Genomic DNA, 14128 nt, shown 5'->3' on the forward strand with positions numbered 1-14128 from the left:
CCAAAGTGTCCCTTTTCCTCCCCCCCCGCCCAGTTTTAAAGAGGGGGGAGCCCCCCCCCCCCCCAAAAGAGAGGTGAAGGGGAGGGGCACAGGGACACTCCCCCACCCCCCAAAAAATTGGGGACCCCCCCCCAAAAATTGGGGAGACCCCCCCCCACCCCCAGCCCCCCTATATATATATATATATTTACAGTTTGGGGGGGGGGCTTTTTGGGGGGGGGGGGGTGTCCCCCCCCTCCTTGTCTCCACGGTGGTGGGGGGGGGGGGGGGGGGTTGGTCCCTTGTGGTTGAAAGGGGTGGGGGGTTGGGACCCCTCCCAAAATTTTTTAGGGGGGTCCTGTCACCCCCTCCAGCTTCTCTCCCCCCAAAATTTGGGGGGGGGGTGGGGGGGCTACGCCAGCCCCATTTCCTCCAGGACACTCCGGGGGGATTCGTCCTCCTGGGGGGGGGGGGGGGGGAAAAGAGGGGGGAGGGTTAGAGGGGGGGGCACGAAGGGGTGACACCCCCCCCCAAAAAAAAGGGGTGACCCCCCCCAAAGAAAGGGGTGACCCCCTCCCCCCAAAAATAAAAGGTGTAAGAGGGTCCCTGGGGGGGTTTAAGGGGAGACAACCCCCCCCAAAAAGGGTCTGGGGGGGGATAAAGGGGTGACCCCCCCCCCCCCCAAAAAAAGATACGGGGGGGGCTCTGGGGGGAGTTTAAGGGGGGTGACCCCCCCAAAAAAGGGGTGACCCCCCCCAAAAAAGGACATAAGGGGGTACCCTGGGGGGAGTTTAAGGGGGTGACCCCCCCAAAAAGGGGGTGACACCCCCCCCCCCAAAAAAAGACATGGGGTGTGTGTGGGGGGGGGTCCACCCTTTAACCCCCACCAGGGGAGGGCCCCCTCCCCAAAAAAAGGGGTGACCTCTCCCCCCACCCCCCCCCAAAAAAAATACACGGGGGGGGGACACGTGGGGACATGAGGAGGGGGTGTCACGTGACACACGGGGGGGTGTCACGTGACATGGGGGGGACACGAGGGGAGGACATGGGGGGGTGTCACGTGTTGGGGGACACTGGGGGGGACACGGGGGGGTGTCACGTGTTGGGGGACACTGGGGGGGGTCACGTGACACGGGGGGGTCACATGTTTGGGGGGACACACGTGGGGGACACGGGGGGGGTGTCACGTGTTGGGGGGGACATGGGGGGGACACGGGGGGGTGTCACATGTTGGGGGGACATGGGGGGGACACGGGGGGGTGTCACATGTTGGGGGGACGTGGGGGGACACAGGGGGGGTGTCACATGTTGGGGGGTGACACGAGGGGGGTGTCACGTGCTGGGGGGACATGGGGGGGACACGGGGGGGGTGTCACGTGTTGGGGGGGACATGGGGGGGACACGGGGGGGGTGTCACGTGTTGGGGGGACATGGGGGGGACACGGGGGGGTGTCACGTGTTGGGGGGACATGGGGGGGACACGGGGGGTGTCACATGTTTGGGGGGGACATGGGGGGGACACGGGGGGGTGTCACATGTTGGGGGGACATGGGGGGGACACGGGGGGGTGTCACATGTTGGGGGGACATGGGGGGGACACGGGGGGGGTGTCACGTGTTGGGGGGACATGGGGGGGACACGGGGGGGTGTCACATGTTGGGGGGGCATGGGGGGGACACGGGGGGGTGTCACGTGTTGGGGGGACATGGGGGGGACACGGGGGGGTGTCACATGTTGGGGGGGCACGTGGGGGGGTGTCACGTGTTAGGGGGACACACATGGGGACGTGGGGGGACACAGGGGGGGTGTCACATGTTTGGGGGTGACACAGAGGGGTGTCACGTGTTGGGGGGACATGGGGGGGGTGTCGTGTGCTGGGGGGGGCGCGTGGGGGACACGTGGGGACGACACGGGGGTTGTCACGTGTTGGGGGGACATTGGGGGGTGTCACGTGACACGGGGGGGTGACACGGGAGGTGCCACATGTTGTGGGGACACACGTGGGGACACAGGGGGGGTGTCACGTGTTGGGGGGACACGTGGGGACACACGGGGGGACACGGGGGGGGGTGTCACATGTTGGGGGGTGACACGGGGGGTGTCATGTGTTGGGGGGGCCCCGGGAGGTGTCACGTGCTGGGGGGACACGTGGGGACACACGTGGGGACACGGGGGGGGGGGTGTCACATGTTGGGGGGTGACACGGGGGGAGTGTCACGTGCTGGGGGGGGCCCCGGGGGGTGGGGGGACACGTTGGGGCACACGTGGGGACACAGGGGGGGTGTCACGTGTTGGGGGGACACACGTGAGGGGACGGGGGGGGGTTGTCACATGTTGGGGGGTGACATGGGGGGGGTGTCACATGCTGGGGGTGACATGGGGGGGGGTGTCACATGTTGGGGCGACACGTGGGGGGACACGGGGGGGGGTGTCACGTGGTGGGGGGTGACAAGGGGGGTGTCACGTGTTGTGGGGACACACGTGAGGGGACAGGGGGGGGGTGTCACGTGTTGGGGGGGTGACACGGGAGGTGCCACATGTTGTGGGGACACACGTGGGGACACAGGGGGGTGTCACGTGTTGGGGGGACACGTGGGGACACACGTGGGGACACGGGGGGGGGGTGTCACATGTTGGGGGGTGACACGGGGGGAAGTGTCACGTGCTGGGGGGGCCCCGGGGGGTGGGGGGGACACGTTGGGGCACACGTGGGGACACAGGGGGGGGTGTCACGTGTTGGGGGGACACACGTGAGGGGACGGGGGGGGGGTTGTCACATGTTAGGGGGTGACATGGGGGGGGTGTCACATGTTGGGGGTGACATGGGGGGGGTGTCACATGTTGGGGCGACACGTGGGGGGACACGGGGGGGGTGTCACGTGGTGGGGGGTGACAAGGGGGGTGTCACGTGTTGTGGGGACACACGTGAGGGGACGGGGGGGGGGTTGTCACATGTTGGGGGGTGACACAGGGGGGGGGTGTCACATGTTGGGGGGCCCCGGGGGGGTGTCACATGTTAGGGGGTGACACGGGGGGGGTGTGTCACGTGTTGGGGGGTGACACGGGGGGTGTCATGTGTTGGGGGGACACGTGGGGGACACACGGGGGGACACGGGGGGGGGTGTCACATGTTGGGGGGGGCCCCGGGGGGGGTGTCACATGTTGGGGGGACATGTGGGGACACACGGGGGGACACAGGGGGGGTGTCATATGTTGGGGGGGCCCCGGGGGGTGTCACGTGTTGAGGACACACGTGGGGACACATGTGGGGACACGGGGGGGGTGTCACATGTTGGGGGGTGACACAGGGGGGGGTGTCACGTGCTGGGGGGGGCCCCAGGGGGGTGTCACGTGTTGTGGGGACATGTGGGGACACACGTGGGGACACGGGGGGGTGTCACATGTTGGGGGGACACGTGGGGGGACACGGGAGGGGGTGTCCACATGTTGGGGGGACACGTGGGGGGACACGGGAGGGGTGTCACGTGTTGGGGGGACACACGTGGGGACACGGGAGGGGGTGTCACGTGCTGGGGGGGCCCCGGGGGGGTGTCAGAGCCGTCACTGCAGCGCCGCTGACTCGGTGACTCATTTCCCTGCAGCGCCCGCAGTGACCCCCCCCCGACCTGCTGCAGGGAAAGGGGGGGGGCCACGGCCCAGTCTGGGGGGGTTCATCCCAGTTTGGGGGGGCTATGGTCCAGTTTGGGGGGGCTATGACCCAGTTTGGGGGGGTTCATCCCAGTTTGGGGGGGCTATGGCCCAGTTTGGGGGGGCTATGACCCAGTTTGGGGGGGTTCATCCCAGTTTGGGGGGGCTATGACAACATTTGGGGGTCTATGGCCCAGTCTGGGGGGGTTCATCCCAGTTTGGGGGGGGCTATGACGACATTTCGGGGGCTCTGTCCCAGTTTGGGGGGGCTATGACACCATTTCAGGGGCTACAGCCCAGTTTGGGGGGGCACTGTCCCAGTTTGGGGGGCTACATCCCAGTTTGGGGGTCTATGGACCAGTCGGGGGGGGGCTCTGGTCCAGTTTGGGGGGGCCCCCCGGATTTTGGGGTCCCCACGACCCCATAGATGCCCCACACTGACTCTGGGGGTCCCCACGACCCCATAACCCCCTCCCCTGGGTTTTGGGGTCCCCTCACCTCCTGCAGCAGGTCTGCACTGACTCTGGGGGTCCCCACGACCCCATAACCCCCTCCCCAGGTTTTGGGGTCCCCCCACCTCCTGCAGCAGGTCTGCACTGACTCTGGTGGTCCCCACGACCCTTCAGGTGCCCCCCAATGACTCTGGTGGTCCCCACGACCCCCTCCCCTGGGTTTTGGGGTCCCCTCACCTCCTGCAGCAGGTCTGCACTGACTCTGGTGGTCCCCACGACCCCCTCCCCAGGATTTTGGGGTCCCCCCACCTCCTGCAGCAGGTCTGCACTGACTCTGGTGGTCCCCATGACCCTTCAGGTGCCCCCCAATGACTCTGGTGGTCCCCACGACCCCCTCCCCTGGGTTTTGGGGTCCCCTCACCTCCTGCAGCAGGTCTGCACTGACTCTGGTGGTCCCCACGACCCCCTCCCCTGGATTTTGGGGTCCCCCCACCTCCTGCAGCAGGTCTGCACTGACTCTGGGGGTCCCCACAACCCCATGGGTGGTCCATAAGGTCCATCATGACTCTGGTGGTCCCCATGACCCTCCAGGTGCCCCACAATGACTCTGGTGGTCCCCACGACCCCATAACCCCCTGCCCTGGGTTTTGGGGTCCCCCCACCTCCTGCAGCAGGTCTGCACTGACTCTGGTGGTCCCCATGACCCTCCAGGTGCCCCCCAATGACTCTGGGGGTCCCCACGACCCCCTCCCCTGGGTTTTGGGGTCCCCTCACCTCCTGTAGCAGGTCTGCACTGACTCTGGGGGTCCCCACGACCCCATAACCCCCTCCCCTGGGTTTTGGGGTCCCCTCACCTCCTGCAGCAGGTCTGCACTGACTCTGGTGGTCCCCACGACCCCCTCCCCAGGATTTTGGGGTCCCCTCACCTCCTGCAGCAGGTCTGCACTGACTCTGGTGGTCCCCATGACCCTCCAGGTGCCCCACAATGACTCTGGTGGTCCCCACGACCCCATAACCTCCTGCCCTGGGTTTTGGGGTCCCCCCACCTCCTGCAGCAGGTCTGCACTGACTCTGGGGGTCCCCACGACCCCCTCCCCTGGGTTTTGGGGTCCCCCCACCTCCTGCAGCAGGTCTGCACTGACTCTGGGGGGTCCCCACAACCCCATGGGTGGTCCATAAGGTCCATCATGACTCTGGTGGTCCCCATGACCCTCCAGGTGCCCCACACTGACTCTGGTGGTCCCCCCCCAGGTTTTGGGGTCCCCTCACCTCCTGCAGCAGGTCTGCACTGACTCTGGTGGTCCCCATGACCCTCCAGGTGCCCCCCAATGACTCTGGTGGTCCCCCCCCAGGTTTTGGGGTCCCCTCACCTCCTGCAGCAGGTCTGCACTGACTCTGGTGGTCCCCACGACCCCATAACCCCCTGCCCTGGGTTTTGGGGTCCCCCCACCTCCTGCAGCAGGTCTGCACTGACTCTGGTGGTCCCCACGACCCCCTCCCCAGGATTTTGGGGTCCCCTCACCTCCTGCAGCAGGACTGCACTGACTCTGGTGGTCCCCACGACCCCATAACCCCCTCCCCTGGATTTTGGGGTCCCCTCACCTCCTGCAGCAGGTCTGCACTGACTCTGGTGGTCCCCATGACCCTCCAGGTGCCCCCCAATGACTCTGGTGGTCCCCCCCCCAGGTTTTGGGGTCCCCCCACCTCCTGCAGCAGGTCTGCACTGACTCTGGGGGTCCCCACGACCCCATAACCCCCTCCCCTGGGTTTTGGGGTCCCCTCACCTCCTGCAGCAGGTCTGCACTGACTCTGGTGGTCCCCACGACCCCCTCCCCTGGGTTTTGGGGTCCCCTCACCTCCTGCAGCAGGTCTGCCTGCTCGATGGCCTTGAGGACGCTCTTCTTGGAGGTGTCCTGGATCTCCCCCCCCATCACGAACTCGTCCAGGATGAAATAGGCCTTCTCGAAGTTGAAGATGATGTCCAGCTCACACACCTGCCCGGGGGAGGGAGAAATGTCACCCCAGGGGAGGGGGAAATGTCACCCCAGGGACCCCCAAAATTCAAGGCTGGGGGGGTACAAGGGACGTGTGGGGTTGGGGGGGATCCTGGTGGCACTTGGGGGTGGCCCTGGTGGCCACTGGGGGACATTGGGGGGCTCCTGGTGGCACTTGGGGCACTCCTGGTGGCCTTGGAGGTGTCCTGGTGGCACTTGGGGTGGTCCTGGTGGTCACCGGGGGACATTGGGGTGTCCCTGGTGACCCTGAGGTGACCCTTGAGATGTCCCTGGTGCCCCTGGGGTGTCCCTGGGGTGCCCCTGGTGACCCTGGGATGGCCCTGATGCCCCTTGAGATGTCCCTGGTGCCCCTGGGGTGCCCCTGATGACCCTGGGATTTCCCTGGTGACCCTTGAGATGTCCCTGGTGACCCTGGGGTGACCCTTGAGACGTTTCTGGTGACCCCAGGGGCTCTCCTGGTGACTCTGGGGGTGCCCCTGGTGACCCTGGGATGTCCCTGATGCCCCTTGAGATGTCCCTGGTGACCCTTGGGATGTCCTTGGGATGTCCCTAGTGACCCTGAGGTGACCTTTGGGATGTCCCTGGTGACCCTGGGATGTCCTTGAGATGTCCCTGGTGTCCCTGGGGTGTCCCTGGGGTGCCCCTGTTGCCCCTTGAGATGTCCCTGGTGACCCTGGGATGTCCTTGGGATGTCCCTAGTGACCCTGAGGTGACCTTTGGGATGTCCCTGGTGACCCTGAGGTGACCCTTGAGATGTCCCTGGTGCCCCTGGGGTGTCCCTGGTGCCCCTTGAGATGTCCCTGGGGTGCCCCTGGAGACCCTGGGATGTCCTTGGGATGTCCCTGGTGACCCTGGGGTGACCCTTGAGATGTTCCTGGTGACCCTGGGGTTCTCCTGGTGACTCTGGGGGTGTCCCTGGTGACCCTGGGATGTTCCTGGGGTGCCCCTGGTGACCCTTGGGATGTCCTTGAGATGTCCCTGGTGCCCCTGGGGTGCCCCTGATGACCCTGGGATTTCCCTGGTGACCCTTGAGATGTCCCTGGTGACCCTGGGGTGACCCTTGAGACGTTTCTGGTGACCCCAGGGGCTCTCCTGGTGACTCTGGGGGTGCCCCTGGTGACCCTGGGATGTCCCTGATGCCCCTTGAGATGTCCCTGGTGATCCTTGGGATGTCCTTGGGATGTCCCTAGTGACCCTGAGGTGACCTTTGGGATGTCCCTGGTGACCCTGGGATGTCCTTGAGATGTCCCTGGTGTCCCTGGGGCTCTCCTGGTGACTCTGGGGGTGTCCCTGTTGCCCCCGGGGTGTCCCTGGTGCCCCTGGGATGCCCCTGGTGCCCCCAGGGTGTCCCTGTTGCCCCCGGGGTGTCCCCCCCAGCCCGTGCCCCCCCCACTCACGCTGCCAAAGTACTTGTCCAGCAGCTCCACGTAGCGGTGGATGAGCTCCAGGGTGATCAGCTCGTTGTCCTGGCCCTCGATGGCGCAGCAGAAGTACAGGCTGGCGTACCTGGGGGGGGCCAAAACCGGGCTGGGGGGGGCTCCTGGACCCCCCAAAACCCACCCAGGGATGGGGGGAGGTCCCCAAGGAACCCCCGAAGGTGGGGGGGGTTGTGCCCACCATGGTCAACCCAACGTGGTCAACTCTTCGTGGTCGACCTGACACAGGAGGGGTCAAAATGGACCTGGGGGGCCAAAATTGGGGTGAGGGGGCTCCTGGACCCCCCAAAACCCACCCAGAGATGGGGGGAGGTCCCCAAGAAAGCCCCAAATGTGGGGGGGGTTGTGCCCACCATGGTCAACCCAACCATGGCCAACTCAACATGGTCAACTCTTCGTGGTCAACCCGACACAGGAGGGGTCAAAAATGGACCTGAGGGGGGCAAAACCGGGCTGGGGGGGGCTCCTGGACCCCCAAAAACCCACCCAGGGATGGGGGGAGGTCCCCAAGGAACCCCCAAAGGTGGAGGGGTTGTGCCCACCATGGTCAACCCAACGTGGTCAACTCTTAATGGTCAATCCAACATGGGAGGGGTCAAAAATGGACCTGGGGGGGCCAAAATTGGGGTGAGGGGGCTCCTGGACCCCCAAAAACCCACCCAGAGATGGGGGGAGGTCCCCAAGGAACCCCCGAAGGTGGAGGGGTTGTGCCCACCATGGTCAACTCAACGTGGTCAACTCTTAATGGTCAACTCTTCATGGTCAACCCAACACAGGAGGGGTGAAAATGGACCTGGGGGGGCCAAAATTGGGGTGGAGGGGTCTCCTGGACCCCCAAAAACCCACCCAGGGATGGGGGGAGGTCCCCAAGGAACCCTCGAAGGTGGAGGGGTTGTGCCCACCATGGTCAACCCAACCATGGCCAACCCAACCATGGCCAACCCAACGTGGTCAACTCTTAATGGTCAATCCAAAATGGGAGGGGTCAAAAATGGACCTGGGGGGGCCAAAATTGGGGTGGGGGAACCCCTGGACCCCCCCAAAACCCACCCAGAGATGGGGGGAGGTCCCCAAGGAACCCCTGAAGGTGGGGGGGTTGTGCCCACCGTGGTCAACTCAATGTGGTCAACTCTTCATGGTCAACCCGACATGGGAGGGGTAAAAAATGGGGGTGAGAGGGTAAAAAGGAAGTTGGGGGGTCTCCTGGACCCCCCAAAACCCACCCAGAGATGGGGGGAGGTCCCCAAGGAAGCCCCAAATGTGGGGGGGGTTGTGCCCACCATGGTCAACCCAACGTGGTCAACTCTTAATGGTCAATCCAACATGGGAGGGGTCAAAAATGGACCTGGGGGGGCCAAAATTGGGGTGAGGGGGCTCCTGGACCCCCAAAAACCCACCCAGAGATGGGGGGTGTCCCCAAGGAACCCCCAAAGGTGGGGGGGTTGTGCCCACCATGGTCAACCCAACCATGGTCAACCCAACCATGGCCAACCCAACGTGGTCAACTCCTCATGGTCAACCCAACACGGGAGGGGTCAAAATGGACCTGGGGGGGCCAAAATTGGGGTGAGGGGGCTCCTGGACCCCCCAAAAACCCACCCAGAGATGGGGGGAGGTCCCCAAGGAACCCCCAAAGGTGGGGGGGTTGTGCCCACCATGGTCAACCCAACGTGGTCAACTCTTAATGGTCAATCCAACATGGGAGGGGTCAAAAATGGACCTGGGGGGGCCAAAATTGGGGTGAGGGGTCTCCTGGACCCCCAAAAACCCACCCAGAGATGGGGGGAGGTCCCCAAGGAACCCCCAAAGGTGGGGGGGTTGTGCCCACCATGGTCAACCCAACGTGGTCAACTCTTAATGGTCAATCCAACACAGGAGGGGTGAAAATGGACCTGGGGGGGCCAAAATTGGGGTGAGGGGGCTCCTGGACCCCCAAAAACCCACCCAGAGATGGGGGGAGGTCCCCAAGGAACCCTCGAAGGTGGGGGGGTTGTGCCCACCATGGTCAACCCAACGTGGTCAACTCCTCATGGTCAACCCAACGTGGGGTGTTGGGAGGGGTCAAAATGGGGGTGGAGGGGCCAAAATTGGGTGAGAATCCTCCTTTTTCTTGTGGAAAACCTCCTTCTTTTAAGGGAAATCTCTTTTTTTTTGAGGGGGGGGGGAAAGCTGCTTTTTTTTGGTAGAAAAACTCCTTTTTTAACAGGAAATATTTTTTTTGGTGGAAAATCTCTTATTTTGGGGAAAATCTTTTTTTTCGTGGGAAATCTTTCTTTTTTTTTTTTTTTTCCTGAAAACTTCTAATTTTTTGTGGAAAATCTCTTATTTTGTGGAAAATCTTTTTTTTGTGGGAAATCTCTCTCTTTTTTTTTTTTTTGTTTTTTTTTTTTTGAAAACCTCTATTTTTATTTTTTTTTGAAAACCTCTATTTTTTTTCGTGGAAAACCTCCTTTTTTTTTTTAGCAGAAAACCTTTTTTTTGGTGAGAAACCCCCTTTTTTTTTTAAAAAAAAAAAAAAACCCTCTATTTTTTTTTTGTAGAAAACCTCCTTTTTTTTTTTTAAGCAGAAAACCTCCTTTTTTCAGTGAGAAACCTGCTTTTTTTTAAGCAGAAAACCTCCTTTTTTCAGTGAAAACCCCCCCTTTTTTTTTTTTTTCCTGGAAAACCCCCTTTTCCCTTCCGCCAGCCGAGCCTTCCCTCGAACAAACTGATTTTTAGGGGCAAAAAACCTGCTTTTTAGGGGCAGAAAACCCTCTTTTTCGGGGCGAAAAATAGCTTTTTTTATCAAAAATTTTTTTTTTTTTTTTGGGGAAAAATCGGAAAATCCGATTTTTTCTTTTTTTTGAGGGGGGGAGGGCTTCACCTCTTGTAGACCACCTTGAGGTCCCTCCACTCGAGGAAGCTGCACATTTTGGGTTTCCGGGCCAGCACCACCTGCATCAGCTCCCGGACCATCTTCTTCTTGTCCTTGTCGGCCGTGGCCAGGTACCACTTCTGCAGCCTCAGCTTCCCTTGGCGGCTGAACAGCAGCATGAACCGCATCTGGGGGGGCAGGGGGGGGTCACTGGGGGGCTGGGGAGGGGGTTTGGGGGGGTTTGGGGGGGATTTGGGGGGTGTATGTGGGATTTGGGGGGGTTTTGGGGTCCCAGAGTGGGGGGTTCTGCAGCCTCAGCTTCCCTTGGTGGCTGAACAGCAGCATGAACCGCATCTGGGGGGGCAGGGGGGGTCACTGGGGGGCTGGGGAGGGGATTTGGGGGGGTTTGGGGGGGATTTGGGGGGTGTATGTGGGATTTGGGGGGGTTTTGGGGTCCCAGAGTGGGGGGTTCTGCAGCCTCAGCTTCCCTTGGTGGCTGAACAGCAGCATGAACCGCATCTGGGGGGGTTGGGGGGGTCACTGGGGGGCTGGGGAGGGGATTTGGGGGGGTTTGGGGGGGATTTGGGGGGGTTTGGGGGGTGTATGTGGGATTTTCGGGGGGTTTTGGGGTCAGGGAGTGGGGGGGTCTAAAAGCAGAGCTTCCCTTGGTGGCTGAAGAGCAACAGGAACCAAATCTGGGGGGGCACTGGGGGGGTCACTGGGGGGTTGGGGAGGGGGTTTGGGGGGGTTGGAGGAAATTTGGGGGGGTTTGGGGGGATTTGGGGGGGATTTTGGGGTCAGGGAGTAGAGGAGTCTGAAGGCAGAGCTTCCCTTGGTGGCTGAACAGCAGCAGGAACCACATCTGGGGGGGCCAGGGGGGGTCACTGGGGGGCTTGGGGGGGTCACTGGGGGGCTGGGGAGGGGATTTGGGGGGGATTTGGGGGGGTTTGGGGGGTGTATGTGGGATTTTGGGGGGTTTTGGGGTCACAGAGTGGGGTGTTCTGCAGCCTCAGCTTCCCTTGGTGGCTGAAGAGCAGCAGGAACCAAATCTGGGGGGGGCACTGGGGGGGGTCATTGGGGGGCTTGGGGAGGGCCAGGGAGGTCACTGGTGGGCTTGGGGGGGTCACTGCGGGGCTGGGGAGGGGATTTGGGGGGAGTTTGGGGGGGTTTGGGGGGATTTTGGGGGGTTTTGGGGTCCCAGAGTGGGGGGGTTCTGCAGCCTCAGCTTCCCTTGGTGGAAGGAACTGCAGCTGGGGGGGCCGAGGGGGTCACCAAGGGGTCACTGGGAGGCTAGGGGGGGGTCACTGGGGGGTTGGGGAGGGGGTTTGGGGGGGTTGGAGGAAATTTGGGGGGGTTTGGGGGGATTTTGGGGGGGATTTTGGGGTCAGGGAGTAGAGGAGTCTGAAGGCAGAGCTTCCCTTGGTGGCTGAACAGCAACAGGAACCACATCTGGGGGGGCACTGGGGGGGTTGGGGGGGTCACTGGGGGGCTGGGAGGGGGTTTGGGGCGAGTTTGGGGGGAGTCACCAGGGGGGTCATGGGCTGGTCACGGGGGGCGTTTAAGGGGGGTCCCTGTGGGATTGGGGGGCGTGGGGGGGCCATGGAAGGGTCACGAGGGGTCATGGGGGGGGTTCCTGTGGGTTTTGGGGGGTTCCTGTGGGTTTTTTGGGGGTCCCGGGGGGGTTTGGGGGGGTCCCGGGGGGTCTTGAAGGGACATGGGGGGGTCCCTGCGGGTTTTGGGGGGGTCCCAGGGTGGTTTTGGGGGGTCCCGGGGGGTCCCGAAGGGACATGGGGGGTTCCTGTGGGTTTTGGGGGGGTCCTGTGGGGGGTTGGGGGCCGTGGGGGGGCCACGGGAGGTCCTGAAGGGACATGGGGGGGGTCCCGGTGAGTTTTGGGGGGGTCCCGGGGGGGTCTGGGGGGGTCCCGGGGTGTCCTGAAGGGACATGGGGGGGGTCCCTGTGGGTTTTGGGGGGGTTACAGGGGGTCACCAGGGGGGTCATGGGGTGGTCACGGGGGGGTTTAGGGGGGTCCCTGTGGGGTTTGGGGGGGCCATGGGAGGGTCACGAGGGGTCATGGGGGGGTCCCGGTGGGTTTTGGGGGGGTCCCGGTGGGTTTTGGGGGGGTCACGGTGAGGAGGGGGGAAGGGAGAGGGGGTCACGCTCGGTCACGCGGGGCCGTGGAAACCCGAGCGCGGCGCCGGGGTCACAGGTCAAAGGTCACACCCCGGCTCACGACACGACCCCCCCCCCCCTCCCCGCGCAACACGTGACTCCCACAGAACGTCCTCCCCCCCCCCCCCCTCCTCCCCAAACTCACCATAGCGCCGTGTCCCGGGGGCGGGGCCTCGGCCGGGGCCGTGGCCGGGGGTCCCGGGGGTCGGGGGGGGGGGTCCCGGGGGGGTCCCGGGGGGGTCCCGGGGGGTCCGGGGGAGGGGGTCGGACGGGGCCGCTCCGGCAGCGCCGCGCCGGGGCCGCCGCTTCCGGGTGTGACGTCACCGCGCACGGCGCGCCGCTTCCGGTCGGGGGAGGGCTGAGGGCCCAGGGGGCGGGGCCTGTTGTCAGGGAAACGGGGAGGGAGGGGCGTGGCCGACCGCCAAATGAGTGGGGAGGGGCTTCCTGCAGAAGGGGGCGTGGCCTGCGACCAATACAATGGAAAGAGGGGCGTGGTCCGTCGTCAAGGCAACGCGAGGGGGGTGTGGTTTGTCGTCAGAGCAACGGGGGGACTTTGCGGGGGAGGGGGCGTGGCCTGTCGCTATGGAAACGGGAGGGAGCGTGGACTGTTACCAAGGCAACGGGGAGGGGTGCGGTCTGTTGTCACGGCAACGGAGGAGGGCGTGTCCAATCACCAAGGGAATGGGGAGGGGCTTCTGGTCGGAGGGGGCGTGGCCTGACGCAAAGGCAATGTGAGGGCGTGGCCTGTCACCAAGGGAGTGGCCTGTTGCCAAGGCAACGGCAAGGGGGCGTGGCCGGTTGCCACAGCGATGGGAGGGGGCGTGGTCAGAACAAACCAGTAACACCAGAGTCCTTGGAGGGACTTTATTGGGAAGAACTTGGGGGTCCAGCCCCGGGGGTTTGGGGGGGTTTGGGGGGGTCTCACCCCTGAATTTGGGGTGGGGGGGTAGGGGGAGGGGGGCATGACCTTGGAGAGGGGCCACGGCCCGAAAGTGCTGCTGGGTGCGAGGTCAGCACCCGAAAATGGGGTCACCACCCTAAAAATGGGGTCATCACCCTAAAATGGGGTCATCATCATAAATTGGGGTCATCATCATAAATTGGGGTCATCATCATAAAAATGGGGTTGCCATCCTAAAATGGGGTCACCATCCTAAAAGTGGGGTCACCATCCTAAAAGTGGGGTCATCATCATAAACTGGGGTCACCTCTCTAAATTGGGGTCACCATCCTAAAATGGAGTCACCATCCTAAAAGTGGGGTCACCATCCTAAAATGGGGTCCTGACCCTAAAAATGGGGCTCACCATCCTAAAAATGGGGTCATCGCCCTAAATTGGGGTCACCATCCTAAAAGTGGGCTCACCATCTTAAAAATGGGGTCATCGCCCTAAATTGGGGTCACCACCCTAAAAATGGGGTAACCACCCTAAAAATGGGGTCACCGCCCTAAAAGTGGGGTCACCGCCCTAAAAATGGGGCCACCACCCTAAAATGGGGTCACCATCCTAAAAATGGGGTCCTGACCCTAAAAGTGGGGTCACCATCCTAAAAATGGGGTCACCATCCTAAATT

At 63.2% G+C, this 14128-nt stretch overlaps 1 protein-coding gene across 2 annotated transcripts; it reads right to left on the reverse strand.

Moving 5' to 3' along the window:
* Positions 1–77: 77 nt before the first annotated feature.
* On the reverse strand, positions 78–12858 carry AP1S1 (adaptor related protein complex 1 subunit sigma 1). 2 transcript variants are annotated; one of them, XM_051775632.1, is made up of 6 exons: positions 12700–12858; positions 10394–10572; positions 7492–7600; positions 5864–6073; positions 4934–5005; positions 78–439 (listed from the first exon to the last, which is right to left on the reverse strand). In XM_051775632.1, the coding sequence occupies exons 1-6, from the start codon at positions 12700–12702 to the stop codon at positions 392–394; spliced, it is 621 nt and encodes a 206-aa protein (XP_051631592.1). In that variant the 5' UTR covers positions 12703–12858; the 3' UTR covers positions 78–391. The 2 variants fall into 2 exon arrangements, with proteins under 2 accessions (XP_051631592.1, XP_051631593.1); XM_051775633.1 differs by lacking the exon at positions 4934–5005 and having other exon boundaries at positions 86–439; positions 5936–6073; positions 12700–12846.
* Positions 12859–14128: the final 1270 nt, after the last annotated feature.

The sequence above is a fragment of the Manacus candei genome, unplaced genomic scaffold (genome assembly GCF_025592945.1).
Source record: "Manacus candei isolate 608988 ecotype Guabito, Panama unplaced genomic scaffold, ASM2559294v1 h1tg000317l, whole genome shotgun sequence".
In the NCBI taxonomy this organism is placed as follows: domain Eukaryota; kingdom Metazoa; phylum Chordata; class Aves; order Passeriformes; family Pipridae; genus Manacus; species Manacus candei.

Bases quoted from the DNA above. Each gene is read 5' to 3' on its own strand.
- AP1S1 (XM_051775632.1), bottom strand. The intron at 6,074-7,491 runs GTGAGTGGGGGG...TCCCCCGGGCAG, and splicing joins TGGACAAGTACTTTGGCAGC to GTGTGTGAGCTGGACATCAT. The intron at 440-4,933 runs GTGAGGGGACCC...CCCCCCCCCCAG, and splicing joins GTGCAGACCTGCTGCAGGAG to GAGGACGAATCCCCCCGGAG.